The sequence below is a fragment of the Stegostoma tigrinum genome, chromosome 23, assembly GCF_030684315.1.
Source record: "Stegostoma tigrinum isolate sSteTig4 chromosome 23, sSteTig4.hap1, whole genome shotgun sequence".
Lineage (NCBI taxonomy): Eukaryota > Metazoa > Chordata > Chondrichthyes > Orectolobiformes > Stegostomatidae > Stegostoma > Stegostoma tigrinum.
In genome coordinates, this window is record NC_081376.1 from 10,390,230 (window position 1) to 10,410,445 (window position 20,216).

A 20,216-nucleotide genomic window follows, 5' to 3' on the forward strand; every position below is an offset into this window, starting at 1 on the left:
TGCTTTTGCTGTTTGGTATGTAAACAGTCTTGTTTTGTATTTGTACCAGATTGGCATCTCACTGTCAGGTATGCATGGTTCTGCTCCTGTCATGCCCTCCTTCATTCCCCATTGTACCAGGGTGGATCCCCTGGCCTGATGGTAATGGTTGAGTGGGGAATATGTTGAGCCACGAGGTTACAAATTGTGTTGGAATACAATTCTGCTGCTGTCAATGGCCCACAGCGCCTCGTGGCTGCCCAGCGTTGAGTTGCCAGTTTGAAGTCTGTCCCATTGAGCACAGTGATAGTGCCACACAACATGATGGCGGTTATTCTCAACGTGAAGGCGGGACTTTGCCTCCACAAGGACTGTGAGATAGTCACTGTTATTGATAGCGTCAGTAATACATTTACAGCTGGCAGAGTGGTAAGGATGAGGGAGAGTATGTCTTTCTGTCTGATTGGTTCCCTCACCACATGCCCTAGAACCAGCTTAGCAGTATTTTAGGAATCAAACAGATCGATCAGAAGCACCCTCAGTGCTTCCTCCATATGAGGAGCTGTGATCCATCAGCAAGCCTCCTTGCTCATGTTCTCTCTAATCCGACCCAAATCCATCCTACTCACATACGCAACTCACTTCTACCCCATTTGCGCCAACAATAACAACTGTGCCATCTACTTTCATCTCCCTTCATGCCTGCCTCTCTCTCATTCCAGGAGAAAGGCAGCCCCAGTGGAGCGGAATCTTGGCCCTGACATCACTGAGCAGATGACTGTGTCCAAGCCCCTGGACTGGTTATGGAGGCTGAGCCTTGACTTACAGTGCCAGGACTCCTAGAGTGAAGGCTTGAGTGAGGAACATTGACAACCATGACTTTGTACCTGCACAAAATGACCAGGCAATACAGTACTGTGAGCCTGGTATCATCAACTGAGGGGGCAAACGTAAAAGGGCAAATGCAAGGCAGGGATGGGTTTTTTATTCAATAATGGGATGAGAACTTCACTGGCTAGGAAGCATTTATTGCCCACCCCTAATTGCCCAGAGGGCAGCTCAGAGTCAACCACATTGCTGTGGGTTTGGAATCACGTGTAGGCCAGACCAGTTAAGGATGGCAGTTTCCTTCCCTAAAGGGCATTAGTGAACCAGATGGTTTTCCCCAACAATCAACAATGGATTCATGATCATCATTAGATCCTTGGTTCCAGATTGTATTGTACTGAATTCAAATTCCACTATCTGCCATGGTGAGATTCAAACCTGGGTTCCCAGAACAGTATCTGAGTCTCTGGATTAGCAGTCCAGCGATAAAACCACTAGGCCATCACCTCCCCATATGGTGTATGAATCCAGTTAGGCTCAGAGTGAGTGAGTATAAAAGAAATCATGAGACAGCCTGGCCCAGCCCATGAGCTGGGCGCACATCCCTGAGAGCATATTATCCTTGCTCCAGCATTATAATGAGAATTTGCCCTGCAGTGCAGCACTGAGCTATAGAAGCAAACTGTAAATAGATTGGAGATGTGCCATGAGGGGTCTTAGAGGCTGGCATGTATCTATGGGATGCATGTAGTCAGTGATCTGAGATGTTGGTTCCTGAAGTTCAACACGGAGCCTTTTGGAGCAAGCAGCAGGCTTGAGTGCCTAGGTACCCGTTTCTGATTATCGTGTCGAGGTTTTTTGGCATGAATCGTGGCCCATGGCAGACCTTAAGATAGGAAGCTGCATGTTAATCAGGTGACATTTACCGTTAATAAAATCATTAACAAGTAATAATCCCCATTAATAGGCAGCCTGCGACTTCAATCTAGTCTTGATGATATGGAACTTAGCTCAAAAATAAATCAATGTGTTTGTGCCTCACTTCACTTCTCAAGTGGTTCTACTAGATTTCTGGTCCTAATCCGTATCATGCAGGCCCCTGTAAAATTCCAAATCATTTGCCTTAGAAATGTCCCAAACTGTCCATTTTTCCTACATTCATCAAATGTGAATCCACCACACAGTGCAGCACTGAGCTATAGAAGCAAAATGTGTAAATAGATTGGAGGTATGCCATGAGGAGTCTTCGAGGCTGGCACCTACCTATTGGTGCCCTGAGATATTGTCTTCTCATTGAAAGTTGTGTCTGTTTCAAAGAGAGAAGTCACAAGCTTTCGGAGATCTGTCACCTCACCTGACGAAGGAGCAGCACTCCGAAAGCTTGTGATTTCAAATAAACCTGTTGGACTATAACCTGGTGTCTGGTGACTTCTGATTTTGTCCGACCCAATTCAACACCAGCCATGCTTTGATGACGACAGCAGAGTTTTGGAACCAACAGAGGGAACCGGCAAGATAGGACGTTGGGACAGACCCCGTCAGTCCCTCCCTTTGCATCTGCCTATGTCACATGACTAAAACACGACCGACACCAAATCCAAAGACCTGGCATGATAGGAAAGCTTGACGTTTTGGGTCAGGACAAAGGATATGGACCCGAAATGTCAACCTTTCCTGCTCCTCTGATGCTGCTTGACCTGCTGTGTTCATCCAGCTTCACACCTTGTTATCTCAGATTCCCCTGCATTAGCAGTTCCTACTATCACCTGGCGTGATACATGGCTCAGCTTCTACCCCCTTCACTTCCCTGTCCAGCCCAAATATTGTGCTATTACATTGAATTTCCATAAATGTTTTATCATTAACTCCTTTTCCCTGTGCTTCCTAAGATCAAATGCAGGATATTTCTTACTATCCTCCTTCTTCCGAGGGTATTCAATGTTGCAATGTAATATAAGGTCAGAATGTTTCTGATTTTTGTTTTATTTATTCATCTTTGATAAGGCAAGCATTTAATGTCCATCTGCAATTGCCTTTGAGAATTGCTCTGTGCTTGATTTGTAGAGACCTGCACTTCTCAAAGAAAGCACTGTTGTTATAATCAACATTTACTAAAGTTATTTGATAGGCATATGAATTAGGATTTCCGAAGGTACAAAGCAATTCAGTAAAAAAAAGACATTGGGGCAATAAAAAGATTGGTTTCTCTTTGTTTTAATTTTTAGCAAACAGTTTTGTTCACTCGCTATAAAAGAATTAGAGAGAGGGATGGAAAGACTCTGAGACTGATTGGTTAGGAGTCGTCCAATAGGGACTGACGCACCTTCTCCCTTTTTGATTGGCCTTGATAGGCATTGTACCATCTGGATGGACACCTGGAATGACCAAAGGTAGGAATGTGGGGTTGGGACAATTTAAGGCTAGAGGTCACGCAAAGAAACCACCAGGAATACTTTCAACCAAAGCTGTCAACCCAAAGTAATGGAGAAATGCAGGAGAATCCATCTTGACCCTGTGTAATGTACAAGCGAGTTTTTTTTAAATTTTCGATTGTGAGTGAGATTGCAATGAATTCAATAAATCCAAGAAATGGCCTTGGATTGTCAGCAGCAAAGCAGTGCCCCTCAGCATTGTCATTTGCTCCTTAAGCAGCAAGTGAAATAGATTTCGTCTGCAAAGATGCAATTTTCTTATTTATCAATACCCCTTTGTTTTATTTTTGTTGCAGATACTGGCAGCTTTACCTTATGACTGGAAGGGACTTCACCTGCTCATCTGTTCCTGCACCCGAGTGATCTTCATCCCACTGTTCCTCCTGTGCGTGCTCCCAAGTGACCGGGCTGTTTTCAATCATCCTGCCTGGCCATGTGTCTTCTCTCTGCTAATGGGGATTTCAAATGGCTACTTTGGCAGTGTGCCAATGATCTTGGCTGCAGGCAAAGTCAACCCAGAACAGAGGGAGCTGGCAGGTAAACACAGAAATTTAACTGGATCGGGTTTCTCTAGGGAATTACTCAGATGGAGTCTTTGAATTCATAAAATTGCAGTTACCACATACAATTATTGACATAATTTCCGTGGATACAATTAACCAAGGCTATTTCCGCAGAAAAGATTCACTCTGACAATCAAATTCCTGGTCAACTTGTGAAGCCTCCAACTAATAGAATCGCTGACACAGAAACAAAGTTGCCGGAGAAGCTTAGGAGATCTGGCAGCATCTGTGAAGGAGCAAACAGAGTTAAAGTTTCTGGTCCGGTGACCCTTCCTCAGAACTTCAAATGAGCGCAGATTTTGCATAAATTGTAACTACAGCCACGCTTCCACTGTGTCAATCAGATTGACAGGTGTTATTCATTCACAGTGACATCTGCCACTCATTCTATCATATTCATTTCATTCTATTTTGAATAGAAAAAACACCGCTTCAAATATTTACTCACAGTCTGTGTCAACTGATGAATGTTAATCCCGACAGCTCACCAATCTTGGCAATCTGGAGTAAAGATTTTCAATGCGTACGCAATCTACCATCTGATGATTGCTAAGTGTCATCGCTACCTTCCTTACTTTGGAAACTCTGCGTAGTTATGACCAATTGTAAGGAATAGGGGATGCCTTTTGCCATGGGGGAAAATGCCAACATTGGGCCTCTTTGGGCACAGATTTGGCCTTTTGCAGTTCCTCCTTGAGAGAACTTTCACTTGTTCTTTCATTCATTCGTTCTGACTAAGGTAGTAGTCTGAACCCAACTCTGGAAACCCACACGGGCTCGGATTGAGTTGCTGGTTCTCTGAACAAAGGCACTTCTATGGGATATGGCAACATAACTTGGCAAGAGCAGAGTTGGGATTCTCCAGAGGGAATTTTCATGTTGAGACTGTAGCCCGGAGGCCAGACAATATGAGCTTCCACTGTCACTCAGAGAGAGAGCTGCCCCTGGTGTCATTAAGGGCCAAGATTCTAGAGGGCTAGGGTTAGAGTTAAGGTTAAGATTAGGGTTAGGTGAGCAGTTATTGTTAATTCTGCCACTTGTGCTGGCCAAACACAGTCAAAAGGACTAAGCTTTAAGAGTGAACAGTGATGGGCTATTCAATTCAGGGGCAGAATTAGAGTCAATCCAGATCCTAAAACCTCACACAAGGACACAATGTCAGCAGGGTGCATATAAATTTGGCAGAATTTGTGGCTGATATTAGCAGGTTGGTTGGCTCACCGAGCTAGTTCATTGTTCCGCAGAGGTTTCATTACCCTGCTCAGTAACGTCATCAGTGCAGCCTCAGATGATGCGCAGTTGTGTTTTCCTGCCTGTTACTTAAACTCTGGAGTCCACTGAGCTGGATTACCTCACTTCTGGTTTTCCTTTGCAATGGAGTCTAGTTCTATGTGCTTATTGATGGCTTTCTTAGTGGAGAGCCAGGCTTCTAAGAATTCCCTACTTGCCTCCACTTTGCTTGAACCAGGATCCTGGTGTTGTCCCAGTCGAACTGGTGGCTGTCCTTAGCCATGTGGATGGAGATGAGTGAGTATTGGTTGTATCTTTTTGTTGCCAGTTGATGTTCGACTGGGACAACACCAGGATCCAGAGACAAGCAGGGAATTTCTAAAAGCCTGGTTCTCCACTAAGAAAGCCATCAACAAACACATACAGCTCCACCCCATATACACTCCATTGCGAAGGGAAACCAGAAGTGGTTTTTGACAGAGTCGTTTGATAGATTTCTAGCCTAGAGGAACCCAAAATAAGACTGGAGCTTTTAAGTTAGCATTCTGGTTATTTTCTTGGTGATTTCAGCTTTTGCTGGTGAATGCCTCTGCTGTGAGTTGTTATGAATATACTCCATATTTAATCTTGCATGGATTTATGGGGGATGTGGAAAAAGGGATTAATTTCAAGTATTTTGGACATATCTGGAGTGGGTTCTTTAAAGTAGACCTTTGAGTGATGTTTTTGATTTTATTTAACACACTTCCTAGAAATGACATGACTGATAACGCCTAGCTTTCCTGTTGATTCTGTTGTGGAGGTGTTTTGAACAGAGACTAGTTGTTCTTACCTGATTTAGTTAGAGGTAAACCTGCTAAAAGCCATCTGAGTTGGAAGGAAGCCTGCTAAGAACAAGCTGAGATGGAGGAATACTTGCTAGGGACAAGTTGCCCAGCTGATCTTTCCAATTTCTGAAAATAAAGTCTTCTAGCTTGGTTCACCGTGAGACCTGTTTATTCTTTTAACAGAGTGATTGGAAGAACATTTCAAGATTGATGTCTCTGAGCAAAATGTATTTCTAAGACTTTACCAGTGACTGTGCATAATTAGTGGCTTGATCACGCATGCTGGAACATTGGAAACTATTTCTGGAACATTCTACACTTTAACTTTTAGTTTTAAATCCTAACCTTTTAAGTCAAAGTGCTTATTTTTCTTAGTAATCCAACCTTTGCAGAGAAATCCAATTTTTCTGAAGAGTGTAGATGTTTTTGTTTATCTTTGTGCGTGTGCTTTGGGGATATTTGGCAGGATAAGGATTTATATTTTGTCTTACTGACTGTGTATCTTTACCAATTACTGATTTTTTTTTTGTTTTGATAATAAATCCATAATTGTGTTCATAAGAAACTTAGATGCTGGTTCTTTTACTTTAAAACCTGGTATAGAAAGGAATGCACCTTGGTAACTGGATAAAAATAGTTTTTGTTTTATGGTGTGACCCGTGGAGTAATGGGACTAGAGATGAATTCATGCCCTCAGTCTTTTACATAACAGGTCTTTTTTATATATATATAAACTCTAGAGCCTTGGCTTCTTACCTGTTTAAATACTTGATAGTAAAATATTTGGGGATCACACCTGAATGCTGAACTCTAAATGCTGGAGTTGCGGTAGAAAGCTTTGTAGTCTGAAGTATCACAAAATGAAATGATGCTCCATCATTTGTGACACAGTGGTTCCAGTTGCAAAGAGGAACATTACTGTTCCAGCCAACATTTTCCAGCACTATTTTACAGCAGCACTGGGGAGGCCTTTGATCAATAAAACATTGACATGTATTCTTGATTTTGTGGAGAGGTGTAGTGGCTTGAAAGCCACTCTGGAAAATGTACAATAGGTTCCAGAAATAGACTAGCGAACAAGTTACTAGAGGCTTGGACAAAGGGGAAAAGTCTTAACAGAGGAAGAAGAGACAGAGAGGCTGAGCGGGCAAATTGCAGAATTTATAGAGCACAGACTTTCATTGCCATTGGTAGGGAAATTAAAACTGGGCACATGTAGGAGACCAGTTTGGACAGATATATAGAACTCAAAGGGTTACAGAGGTAGAGAGGATTGTGACCCGAAGGGCTTTGAAAATGAGATTTTGAGTTTTTAAAAAAATGAAGACATTACTGAACCAGGAGCCAGTGTAGTTGACAGCATCACTAGATAATCAGTGAGCAGGGTTTTCTGTGAGTTACAATAAGGGGAGCAGAGTTTTACATGATCTCCGTGTCCTGCTTGAGAGCTGTTCCTGCTTCTTTCTTCACAGGTAACACCATGACCGTATCCTACATGTCGGGACTAACACTTGGATCTGCAGTGGCCTACGTCACATACAGCCTGACCAGTATGTCTCATACTTCATGTATTCACACTGAAACCATCAACGCTTCTCTCACCACAGGATTCTAAGCAAAGGCTCTCTTCACATTCTCACGAGGGGTGAGCAAACCTCCAGAATTTCAGTTCAATAGGCCATGTGGCTTGAATAAAACTTCCAAAAGCTTTTGCTCAACCCAACACCAACCTGTGGGGAGAGTTGTGATGGTATACTTCCTCTGCCCACAGTGCTAAGATTGACTTGTGTACAATGTGGATTTTTCCTGCCGTGTTTAAACTGAACCTGTTGAGTTTGAATCTACTGCTTTCGTGTTTCATTACTTCTTGGTCTGGTCCTCCAGCCTGGGATGTTTTAAGTGTCTCCATGAGAGACTCTGAGGGTGAAAGGCCTATTTTGGTCAAATCCAGGCATATAAATGCACAATATTTCTTGAATAAGTAGAGGTTAAATTCACCCTGTGTTATATTAGTGATGAATATCTTGATATATTATTTTTATTCTTTTGAGAGATGAGGACATTGCCAACAAGGCCATCTTGTTGCCCATCTCTAATGCCCCTTGAGCTGAGTGACTGCTAGGCTATTTCAGAGTCGAATACATTGTTGTGGGCCTGAAGTCACATGTAGGTCAGTCCAGATGAGGATGGCAGATTCCCATCTCTAAAGGATATTGATAAACCATAAGACCACAAGACAGAGGAGCAGAATTCAGCCATTCGGCCCATCAGGTCTACTGTATCATTTGATCATGGATGATTTGTGTCTCAACCTTATTTATCTGCCTTCTTCCATGTAACCCTTGATCCCCTTACCAAACAAGAACATGTGGAGTTGTACAATCTTGAATGGACTCTCTAAAAGAATTGTGGAAGCAGATTTATGAGTAGCTTTCAAAAGGGATTTGAATAGATACTTGAAAGGGAGAGATATGTATAGCTATAGGAAAAAGAAAGCATGAAAGGAAACCAGTCAGATAGCCCTTTCAAATAGCCAACACAAGCACATTAGGCTAAATGGCCTCCTGTGATGCTGTGATTTAATATTAAAATGGTTTTTGATTTCTGAAATTAACACTGCAATAGCTTCCCAAAATATAACAATTAGGTTTGAACTTTGAGTTTAAATAAAGTTTTATTTGTTTCTAATTAACAGATTATTCAGTTGTTTAATGTAGGTTTAGGCCTATCACAGAATCTGATTGGATATGTAGAATAAACAGTTTCAAGGATCTATTGAGGAATGCCTCTCAATCTAATCTGTCTCCCTGTCTGCCGAGATCAAGCCTTTGAAGGCCCTGACCTTTGCTGGGTACCATTCCAGTTCTCCGTCACTCAGAGTTGCTAAAACTGTTGGACACGTTCAAATCCAACATTTCACCATTGATACCTGACATATATATTCTTACAGCGCCTTCCGATGCCAATCGTGGAGGGATTATAGACATTTTCTAATCTATCTTCAGAGGCGTCATGACATACCTCTGGAGCGGGTGGACCTTGATCCCAAGTCTCCTGGCTCAGAAATAGGGACACTACCCCTGCACCACAGAAGCTGTGAAGAGAAAATATTCTTTATGACCCAATAAATGATTCTTGATTGTTGCAACCAGTAGCCTATTGATGAGCGATCTATGATATTGATTTGAATTGAAGAGCCAAAATATTCTTTGCTGTTGTATTAAGAAAGTACAAAAAGTGCCAGGCCATAATAGGAAGTGGACCAAGTGCCGGTAAATGGGATTAGTGTCGTTCGGTGCATGTTGATGACACAACATGCTCAGCCAAAGGACCTGTTTCCGTGAGTCTTAAAAAGTCAAGGCGAGAATTGAAATCTCTCTCTCATCCAAAGAGTTGGGGCTGCACTAAATGTCGGAATTTTAACATGGAGAAAACAGCCTCCTTAACCAGTCTCCCTGGATTGCAGCAAATGGAACTCATGATTGAAGCTGTAGCAATATCTGACAGAAGATGCCACGAGTGCAGGATAGTTCATGCGAATTATGTGTGTAAAATCAATCCTGGTTAATTACAGAAGCATAATTGATGGAGAAATGACCCAATTGTCTGCACTCTGCCTGGGGATTGTAATGTGACTTTTCTTTTAGGCATTGACCGGTTATTGTTGAGAAGTCAATTTAATGGTAACTTTCAAATGAGAAATAGATAAATACTTTAATGAAAAAAATACACAGGCTTCTAGAAAGAGAGCAGGGAGGGAGATTAATTGAGCAGCTTTATGCATGAACCAGCACAGTGACACTGGTTTGAGTGGCTTCTTCTGGCACATTATCATTCTATTATTCTATATTGCCTGAGAGAAAATAGGATTTTTCCATCTTCCAAAGAAGCAGCGCATAGGAGTGGCATAATACTGTTTATGTCCATTAAACAGTGGATTAATTGGTCATGGAAATTCTTAACAGATTGAGCCTGATAATACATTGTGATCAAGAATTCTCCTTTAGTTACTGATGCATTAAGATGTTTCTTTTTCCTTGCAGGCTAAATGGAGAAACGCTAAAGGGTATTTAGATCATCCCATGGAAACATTGCGTGGTGCGTGTCATCTGAAATTCATAACAAAAACTAACACGTCTGGGACTTTGTTCTTGCTCTGCCCGTCCGAGAGAATTGAATGGCATCACCTTCATGAACATGAAAAGCTTCTGTAAGAAGCTCCAAGTGGAAGTGTTACCCACCAGAATCACGGACAGCCTTGACTTTAATTGAGATTGCAAACACTCCTGAAATCTCATCTAAGACTGCCTGCTTATTGTTACTTTGTTTGCCAATACCTTCCGTTTAGAATTGCGCTCCTCCAGTTACAGAAGGGAACTGCTGTCCTCTCGAGTACAGCTTTCTCGAGCAGTGTAAGAGAAGTGGGTGAGGGGTTCTGTAATTCTATGGTTAATGTTCTCCAGCATTTTCCAGACCAAAATCTGAATGTACATTTGATTCAGCAAATTAATTTCTCAAGCCCATCGCGATTTAATCTCTGAGGATTCCATGAGCAGGTCTACACTGTTTTTAAAAAAACCCACCAAAACTGATGATTTGGACATTCCTTTGAGGGTACCTGAATGTCGCTTTAATCATCTTTCTTGCATTTTGTTTGAATGCATTGCAGTGAATACCATCTATTCTGAGTAGGATTATTTCAGGTGAACACAAGAGCATGCCAGTTTATATATAATTAGAGCACTGACGTTTCCAGAACGTACCTGCTACGTCAATCAAAAATGACGCATTCACCCGTAAAAATAATCTCTGAACTCATTACACATTAAACTTTATAAAGACACTCATTGCAACTCATTTCCAAGGAAGGGCCAGTCTCAGATTGGAAAGCTTTGATGAAGGACACAATTTCACAACCTGCTTAAACACATTAGTTAATCAGTCCAGAGGCTCGAGAAAGAAGACTAAGCAGATGGGGTGACATGAAGAGTGGTGGAAGATGTTTGTGTGGACCAGTTGACCCCAGAGGCCTGTTACTATGCAGTAAATTCAGTGCTGAAGCTTCATTTGTAAGGAATCCTGCAAATTCAAATAGTGATGAGAGCCATTAACCGGCTTGTGATGGGGGCAGGGTAGTGACAGGGGAAGCAAAATGTATGGATCAGGACTCTGACTAAAAAACTTTAAAATCCCTGCAGAAGAACAGGTATCATTTTCCTCAAACGCAAGTCTGAGCTGTTCATGGTTAATGATTGCTAGGAGTGAGAGCAGGTTTCCACGCAGCTGAAGTGAAATTGGAATGAGAATTGGAACAGCCTCACAGCACTTCATAAATTCTAGAGTGGCTTTCAATCATTCACTTATTATTACTGACACTTGAGAAAATCCCCAAATGCATGAAACCAAACAAGAAACAGAATTCTGACAGAATCCAATTGAATAATCACACCACCTGATGCATTTCTTTTAATGTCTTAGATCTTGAAGCCAGAATCTAGACTTCTAGGTAAAATAAGGCTGATGTGTTGTCTAAGCTGCTGAAAATGTCTCAAAGAGTATTCTCATAGCAGAGATTTAATCCACCTGAAATGTGCCACTTTGCTGTTTTTACTTTGTGTCTCTTTATCTGGTCTTTTGGTATTGTGCTTCATGAGAAAAGTAAATCACAGCAGTGGGAAGGTATGCTGTCTGGTTCCTGGCTGTAACTGGTGGACCAGCATTTCTAAACAAGGAAAATAAGAATTGGAGATTGGGAAAAAAAAAGACATCTTTTGCCCCATGGAGGGGACCATACGTTGTGTAACACTGCCTTACAGGACCTGTCACCTCCACCAATAGCCATGATGGTAGTGACCAATGGGGGGAAAAGTTGAATGTGCATCTGCCATCTGTGCCACCATTCTGTGTCAAGTGCTGTGTCCTTGTATAATCTTTCCTAGTGCCTTGAAAATTATTCCAGTTTGTCGAACTAGCAGGTATAAATTACAAAGCCAGGACCGCAATACTGTCCAACACTGGAAAGATGCTTTAACATGTTAGTGCCGTTGTCAGTCCCAACTTGACATGTGGAACTCACAACTGTGTAGAGGAGCGGCCAATACGACCAAGGGGAACCTAGGTAAGTACATGTTGCAGAAGAGAATTTGAGGTTATGTTGCTGGGGTAAGATGGTGCAAGTTGGAAGGATGTGGAGCATAAACACCAGTTGGGCCCAAAGGCCTATTTCTGTGCTGTAACTACAATGTAAAATTTCTAGCATTTGTGTAAAAAGGTAGAAAAACAATATGATTGCTGTTAGGTTCAGAAAATATTGCTCTACCAGGTCTGATCATAGAGTCTGAATGTGAGCCACAGAGACCATTCATTCCAGTTAACTCACAGCCATAATAATATAGTTAAACAGGAAAAAGGATAGTGCTCATGTACATGTGGAATATAAAGATGTTTAGATATGGTAGACCATGCTTGTTCCTCTTTCTCCTGCATAACTTAAAGGCAGATCTAAAACGAAAAATATTAGGTATATATGATCTGATTTTATCACAAATGTATACAGGGCAGATCATTTGCCCGACACCAGGCTCTAACAAATACATTCTCTTGAAGCCCTTCTCTCTGTCTTGCACCCTAATGACCATGTTGAGCTGTTTCACGTGAATATTCAGAATCTTCTGGTGCTGTTTCCACATTCCGTTGGTTCCAGATTGTGTTGGTAATCTTGTGGAGTTACTTCGTTACTGTTTTAGGGGAAGTGAGCAAAGTCAGTATTTATTGTCCCTTTCAAATGAATGGTTTGCCAGGCCATTTCAGAGGGCGGGGAAGGACCGACCAAAATAATGTGGGACTGGGGTCACATGAAAGCCAGACCAGGAAACGGAGGCAGATTTCCTTCCCTGGAGGGCATCTGTGGAGAAAATAGGTTCCTTACAATAGTCTCACATCAAAGAGATTGGCTTTCGATTCGAGATTAGTTAATTAATTAATTTACCGATGAATTTAAATTCCACCAGCTGCTATGGTGAGATTAAACCCATATCCCTAAGCCTCTGGGTTCTCGTATTATGTAAAGTGTTCATGTGAGGATTACAAACAGAAGACAACTACCCTTGTAAACCTTCATTTTAGTGACAGTACCAACTTGGACAGCCACATTTGATCCTTACTCCAGGCATCAATTTTTCATCAATCCTTGAATGAGCACACAGCACTTGAACCTGAACCCTTTCCCTTGATTCAGTATCATTTGGCTCGTGATGATCGATGTGACTTCCCAGGAACTTTTCTATACATTACTGCAGCCTTCTTCCTGAACTATTTGGAAGCCAGTAGCTGTGAATTTATTCTTGATCAGCTGACCATAATGCTCCTCCTGTTCCAACAAGCAAACAGGCGTGTATTCGTGAAAACACAAAAGTTCTTGTATAATTTCTTTGGAGAGCATTGTTAATGTTTATAATTGTGATAGATCAAATGGTTACCCATCAGAGGAAATTCGTAGATCATAGGAACTGCAGATGCTGGAGAATCTGAGATAACAAGGTTTAGAGCTGGATGAACACAGCAGGCCAAGCAGCATCAGAGCAGCAGGAAGGTTGACGTTTTGGGCCTAGACCCTTCTTCAGAAAAAGGGTCTTCTTTCTGATGAAGGGTCTATGCCCGAAACGTCAGCCTTCCTGCCCTTCTGATGCTGCTTTGCCTGCTATGTTCATCCAGCTCTACACCTTGTTATCTCAGAGGAAATTCGTATGCCAGTTTTTATGTAAAGATCTCTAGGTACCAATCCAGCATGTTGATGTGAAAGAGTAGGGCTCTGTACACATCCTCGTTTTGCACCATTCAATAAACCCTCAGCCAAGCATCATATTGTGGACCGATTTTACCATCAGCCCACTCCGAATCACAGGATTGTTACAGTGCAGGAGGAAGCCATTCAGTGCATTGTGTCTGCACAGGCTGTCTGAGCATTTTAACTTGGTACAGTTCAGCTGTCTTTTCCCTATTATCCTGCACACTATTTCTATCTAAATAGACATCCAAAGCATTCATGAATGCCTCAATTGAACCTGCCTCTACCACCCTCCATTCAGTGCATTAACCATTCACTGAGTGATTTTTTTTTTGTTATTCCACACTTGCTTCTTTGCAAAACGCCTTTAAAGCTGGCTCTCAATTAGTTTACATGTGGCAATAGTTTCTCCTGAACTGATCTGTGCAGACCCCATATGATTTTTGAAAACTTGTATCAAACCTCCACTTAACATTCTTCTGCCTAGGGAAACCAAACCTAACTCTTCTAATCTGCCTTTGTAACTGAACTGTCTCATTGCTGGAACCATTTTCAGACACTTCATCTGCTCTGTCTCTCCAATGTAGTCACATCCTTCCTAGAGTCTGTAACATCTAGAACTGTACACAGTACTTCTGCTGAGGCTCACCTAGTGTCCTAAACAAGTTCAGCATAGCCTCTGTGGTCCTGTTCCTTATGCCTCTATTAATGACACCTAGAATGCTGTATTCTTCATTAAATACCCTTCTACCGGTGTTGCCACCTTTAATGGCTTACACAGTATACACTCTGTGCCTCTGCCATGGCTAAAGTAAACTCTAATTGTTGGAAAATTAGTGATAACCAACAACTTCTTCCATGGATAATCAAACATCCTGATTAGCCTTTAAAAATGGCCTGTGTTCTAATTGCTACAGAATATACAATATATTGGTCTTTATTTTGAGCCCTGTGTACATTTCCTGAATTGGGCGAACAATGAAGATCAAAACTATGGAACTCAGATAGTCATTTGATGCTGAAGTGTAACCCCCATTATATAATAAATCTAGGAGCAAGAGATTGTACAGAATTGGGTTGTTAGCTACAAACTAAGGATATTTAACGCCCCCAGCCAGCTGCCCTTGTTCTTGCATGTTGCAATGGTGCTTATAGTTCTTGATTTTCTAAGTTTAATGAGTGTATCCCCACACCAAGTTAACACTTCTGGCAGAGTTGGGCAGTGGGGAAGGGTTGTACATTTGGGCACCGTGCCATGGATGCTGTTGCCAGTGCCTACTTACCACCACACATGGTAAGGGTGGCATGGCAAAGTGTCCTTTATGCTGCTGGGATTTTGCCCTTGGCTTGGGAGAAGGGCAGCTCCATGTGTTCAGCCACCAGGCCTGATTCGATGGCAAAGCAACAGGGCAAAGTGGTGAAGGTGCCTCGTTTGTAGATCCCTGCTTCCATGGGAAGCCCCTCTCCAAGTTCTGACCACCCCTGCAATTTTTCTGTACTCCCGCCTCCATCTCAGGGGCTTGGCAACCTGGCCGTGGTGAGACTTTAGACGAACGAAGTGCAGATTCATTGCTTCAGGCCTCTCTCTGGAAATGGTCGCAGTGCCAGCATTGGCCTGCACTATCGGTGGTGCTGTTGGAAACCAGAGAGCTGCCACCTGTTTGATTGGCTGGCAGCTCTCAGAGGTAGGAGATCCTCTCAAGACAATTATGGGATGGCTGTCACAAAATGACTATGGTACTCTCCAGGGCCCTGCTGCTGTCCGACAACACACCCTCCCCTTCCCTGTCCCACTCTGCATAAAGCTCAGCCCTTTCTCTCTTGGATAGATGCTCAGGAGGAGCTCCAGGAAAAAAATCCCGATAGAAACCACTCTGAATATCAGCTGGACCTGAAAATGCGCTTGATTGGATTTGTCACCTTAAGTTACGCTCCAACCAACCAACCGTTGTTGGTTTCATCCAAAACCACCCCTTTTCGGAAAACTTTGCCTTTTTGCTGTTGTTTAAGTAAAAATAGACCCAAATTAAAATATAGTCACAAAATAAAGTGCTGATCAGACAAAACAAGCTCTCCTCAGCTAGCGCAGATCTTTGACAATTCGCTAGGATCACAGTCTTTACTGCTTTTCCACTGTGCCTGCCTGTCACCTTTGCAGTCATCATCTATCTTTCTTTTCCAGGACTACCTCACAAAGTGAATGTCTCCTTTCTGCTTTAATATCATCTGTCCTCCTCAGCCTGTGCTCCCCGCTGTCTTTAACTTCCTTGGTTTTATGTAACTTGCTACTGTAGTTTCAGCTCACTTTACAATTCCCTTTTTAATCAGAATATTTCCCACAGAACTCTCAGCATGCTTTCTCCCTCTACTTTTTCATGCATTCCTCCCAGTTCTTCTTCTAGATGTCTACCTTCTTCCCTTCCCCTGCCTTTCCAGCTGGGGGGGCTGATACTGATGGTTAACACTAAACTACTCACCCTGTCTGTCTGGTAGTTAGCACATTATTTCCGTCCCTGCCTTTTCTGCTTTGGTTTACAGCCAGGCAGTTGAGGTTTGCAGCACGCAGGATCCCAGAGGTACATAGCGAGAGTGTGGGGAGGCGCTTGGGGGCAATATTTAATGCATGAATGGTTTTAACATGGTAACTCATTGCCCACCTAGTTCGATGGGGTGAATGTATTGCCAGAACTGTAAGCCCTCAAAACCAATACAGTCCAACTCTGATACTCCAACAGCAACATTTAGAAACTCTTGGGTTCAGTTGGAAAATACATGGTAATGGACCTCAGGGAGAACCCGGTTAGGCTGTGACATCCCTCCCACTGATATTCACCTTGTAGGATCACTGATGAAGAAGGGTGATGCATACCAAGGATCAGAGGGCGACATCAGTGGGACCCTACCCCAGCAGGCACCTTCTCCGTTAGAAGGACAAAAAGGATCATGGGTTGCTCGGTGTGGAGGGAGGGTCATTACAAAAGCATTTTAGGATTCAGCAGTGCAAGAGATTTATAAAGCAAGGGCCATTTCTGTCCTGCAAGCAGGAGTGCTATTATTTTGAAGCCGTGAATGTTGTACATTTTGCTCCCACATGCGGTGCTTGCCATCAGAAACATTAGAAATCTTACATTCACACAGTGACACTGCAAAAGCTGGTTTGATCAATATGTTTTTGGGGGATGTTTCTATGATGTTGTGCAGAATAATTTCAGACCGAACTGTGAAATTAATAATCGAGAGACTACAAGTTAGAGCCATTGTTACTCAGTCATTTCTTTTTAAAGCTCCATGGCCCATAAAGATTCTGAGCCCAGCCTTTATTGTGATAAATGACTAGCATTTCCTGCATTTCCTGCTATTCATTGCTAAGGGTTTGCCATTACTCGGCTGTGTTTCATGCACATATCTCCCTTTGCAACAAGGAGCAAGGCACACAGAGTAAAAGATGACTGCAACATTCTGATGGAGCAATGAATTGGAGCAACATGGTGAGTATATAGAAAGCTTGTGGGGGGTGGGGGGGGGAGGCGGTGGGGAACAGGTGAGTTTGGGCCTGCTTGTTGTTCCCAAAGCTTTCCATCATTTTGGCATTTTCCTCGCCCCATGCCTGATCCTGTTGTGGACTCATTGATAGAGTTTGATGGCCAATTATGTATATTCCACAATCAGATGACAAACAAGTCAAGCCCCTTATCTTTCATTGTCTATCAATTGCTGTTTATGTGAGACAATAACATGGACTAGAAAACCGAGAGTGTAATCAAGTGGGGAATACAAAGTGGAGCTTCAGTCTGTTCTTTTTGCCTTGGGTTTGCCAATACATATTGTTATTGCACAGCACATTGATGGTTTGTCAGGCTCTCCCTACGTGGTGGTTGGATCAGCGTATTGGGATCTCGAGCCAATACTCGTGCTCCAAGGATCAGTGGTCACTGTGGCGCTCTGACTGAGTCATTGCAGTCGCATGGCTCGCCTGTAGTTCTCTCAGTTCTGACTGAAGAGTTGTGGCAGTTCTCAAGTGGGGTCACAGAGTGGGTTGGCGGCAGAAAACCTGGGAAGCGCTGAGCTGGAGGAATTAGCATGGACTGACTTTTCATGCGATTTTTAAATATCTGAGGTTCCAAGTCTTTATCTTCATAAAAACCTAAAACGAGTTGAAAAGGGGAAAACTTGAAGGGGAAACTGACATTTATTCCTGTGTTAAATGTTTGAGGCTATTTTATCCTGTTTGTAAGTGCACTACTCAGTTATGTCATTATTTCCACTTTGTATTGGTGTCACATGAAGAAAGCATACTAGCAACATCTAGTGGGACAAATCACACACTACAGCACCAAAATGTTACTGCTACAATTGGATTTCAACGCAGTATTTCATAACAATAACTTGAATATATTTCTGCTTTTGTAGCTGACTTGGCCCACTCTTCCAGAGCCTAGTGAGTGGAATCTGTCCAACCCTGGGTTAATTCAATTTAGGAAATGCTTAATCTATGATGGTGAACAGTTAATAGAAACTAAAGTACAATAGTACAATAAAAACAAGATGCTGAAGAAGTGAAACCAGAAAGTGCTAGACAAACTGAGCAGGCCTGTCAGCATTGGTGGAGAGAGAGAAAAGAAGAGCTAACATTTTCAATTCCATAAAAACATCAACTCTGCTTTCTCTCTCCTCAGATGCTGCCAGACCTACTGAGTTTCTCCAGCACTTTCTGCTTTTATTACAATGGTAAAAATTGTTTGACTACTTGCCATGATTGAATAAGACTATGTTTATACCATGTAACCATAATATAGAGCAGTTGTTAGCTTAAAGGGGCTTCTTCAATGAGCTGGTAGGCCTTGGTGTTATTTTACGTGGTGTAACTGTGGTTGTATCTCAATCGCAGAATGACATTGTGGGATGCGTCTGTGCATTTCATGTATAGTTTAATGAATTTAGTGCAACGTTTAAAAAAAGAACGCACTGGATCTATTAGTAATTCAGAGACTCCATTTTGCACACCTGATTTTTGGTTCTTCAGAAAGTGACCTTTCACTGTACAGGCCTATCATTCAAAAACCATGAATTGGTGACGGTTGGTCGATACTAATTGTTTTAATGACTGTTGCAGTTCTTTGACGTTTTGTGGCTATTCTGTCTGTTGTCATAGCAATCTGTGCATGTACAGCATTGTGCCAAAAGAGTGATCCAGTTGCTCTCCATCAAAGAAATAAAGAGCACCGTTACCATGGGACACAGCGACATAGTCTTTACTTGACAGTCTACCTACAATACTTTCCTTGTTCGACAATTGGCCAGAGCTACATTGGGCCCCTCATGTTCGCCTGTCCTACTACACTGCTATTCAAATTATTAAATTCTTTCCCAGAAATTGCTGGGAAAGCTCAGCAGACCTGGCGGCACAACGTGGAGAGAAATCAGAGCCAAAGTTTGGGGTGGAGTGACTCTTCCTCAGAACTGATGGTAGCAAGGAACATATCAGTTTATGTGCAGAAGATAGTGGTGGGGGAGGGGGTAAGGAGTAAACGATGGATGGGGATAGAGCCCAAAGAGAGAAAAAAACAGTTGGACAGACAAAGCCACGAGTAAACTGATCAATGCTTTAAACATTGGTTTATCTTAAAGCAGCAACAAGATCACCAATTGTGAAAACTTAAATGTACCTGGAGGTTTCTTGGAATGACACCAACAAAGATAAAACTAAACTGTAATGTTGCACAGGAAAATTTGAAAGAAAGGATGGCAGAATCAAAGCAGGATTGGCCAGTCAGCCCCTTGAATCTGCTTTGCCATTCTAGATAATGGCTGATCAACGATCTCCCCACCATTTTCATGCCCATTTCCTTGATGCTGTTAGTATCTAGAAATCAATTGATCTCCGTTTTGGATATACCCAATGACTGAGCTTCCAGAACCTTTGAAAGTTGAGAATTTTCATGACACAGTCCTCCAATGAAAATGTTCCTTCTGATCTCTGTTTTAAATGGCTTACCCTTTATTCACAGGCTGTGTGTGCAGGTATAGAATTTTCTCCCCTTCCTGCACCCACCTTGTCCATCCCTTTAAGAATTTAAGAACTGTGACATGGTATTGGCAAGAAAGTTGGGAAAATGTGGAGAGAGCTAAAATTTCAGAATTTCAATGTGAAGGAGATATTTTCCAATGTTTCCCCTTCAATGTTAAACAACAAGTTCAGAAACTTGTGATTGGCCAGCAGTTACCTTATTTCCATGCATTTGCATTTGCATTTCACAATCAGTCAAACTCACATATACTTGCAATTCTCCTCTACTTTCTTAGAAACTAGACAGCATACATTCAAATCAGAGCGGGTAGGCCTGGCATCTGCAGCTCATTGTTTGTTTGCATCAGCTAGCATCCAACTCTGTCTTCAATACATTGTCCATGTGACTTGCCACTATCCTTCCTGACCCTTCATCCACGCAGGCTGGCATCAGCAAACCATCAGTCTCACCACAACAACATTTCTCTTCATGATCGCACTAGCGCTCCACTTCAACTCTCCACTCTAGAGCTCAGGGACAGCAATGATTTGCCCTTTTCTATC

At 42.3% G+C, this 20,216-nt stretch overlaps 1 protein-coding gene across 8 annotated transcripts in view; it reads left to right on the plus strand.

Annotated features, from left to right (window-relative positions):
• The window catches only part of slc29a4a (solute carrier family 29 member 4a), a 135,542-nt gene extending 122,137 nt beyond the window's left edge, over positions 1–13,405 (plus strand). For 7 of the 8 annotated variants that reach the window (XM_059653913.1, XM_059653912.1, XM_048552821.2 and 4 more), the window contains 3 exons: positions 3,536–3,776; positions 7,332–7,504; positions 9,903–13,405. In XM_059653913.1, the coding sequence (XP_059509896.1) occupies positions 3,536–3,776; positions 7,332–7,474 (384 nt within the window). In that variant the 3' untranslated portion in view covers positions 7,475–7,504; positions 9,903–13,405. The remainder of the gene's footprint in view (positions 1–3,535; positions 3,777–7,331; positions 7,505–9,902) is intronic. The other variant, XM_048552827.2, reaches the window with a different exon arrangement.
• Positions 13,406–20,216: the final 6,811 nt, after the last annotated feature.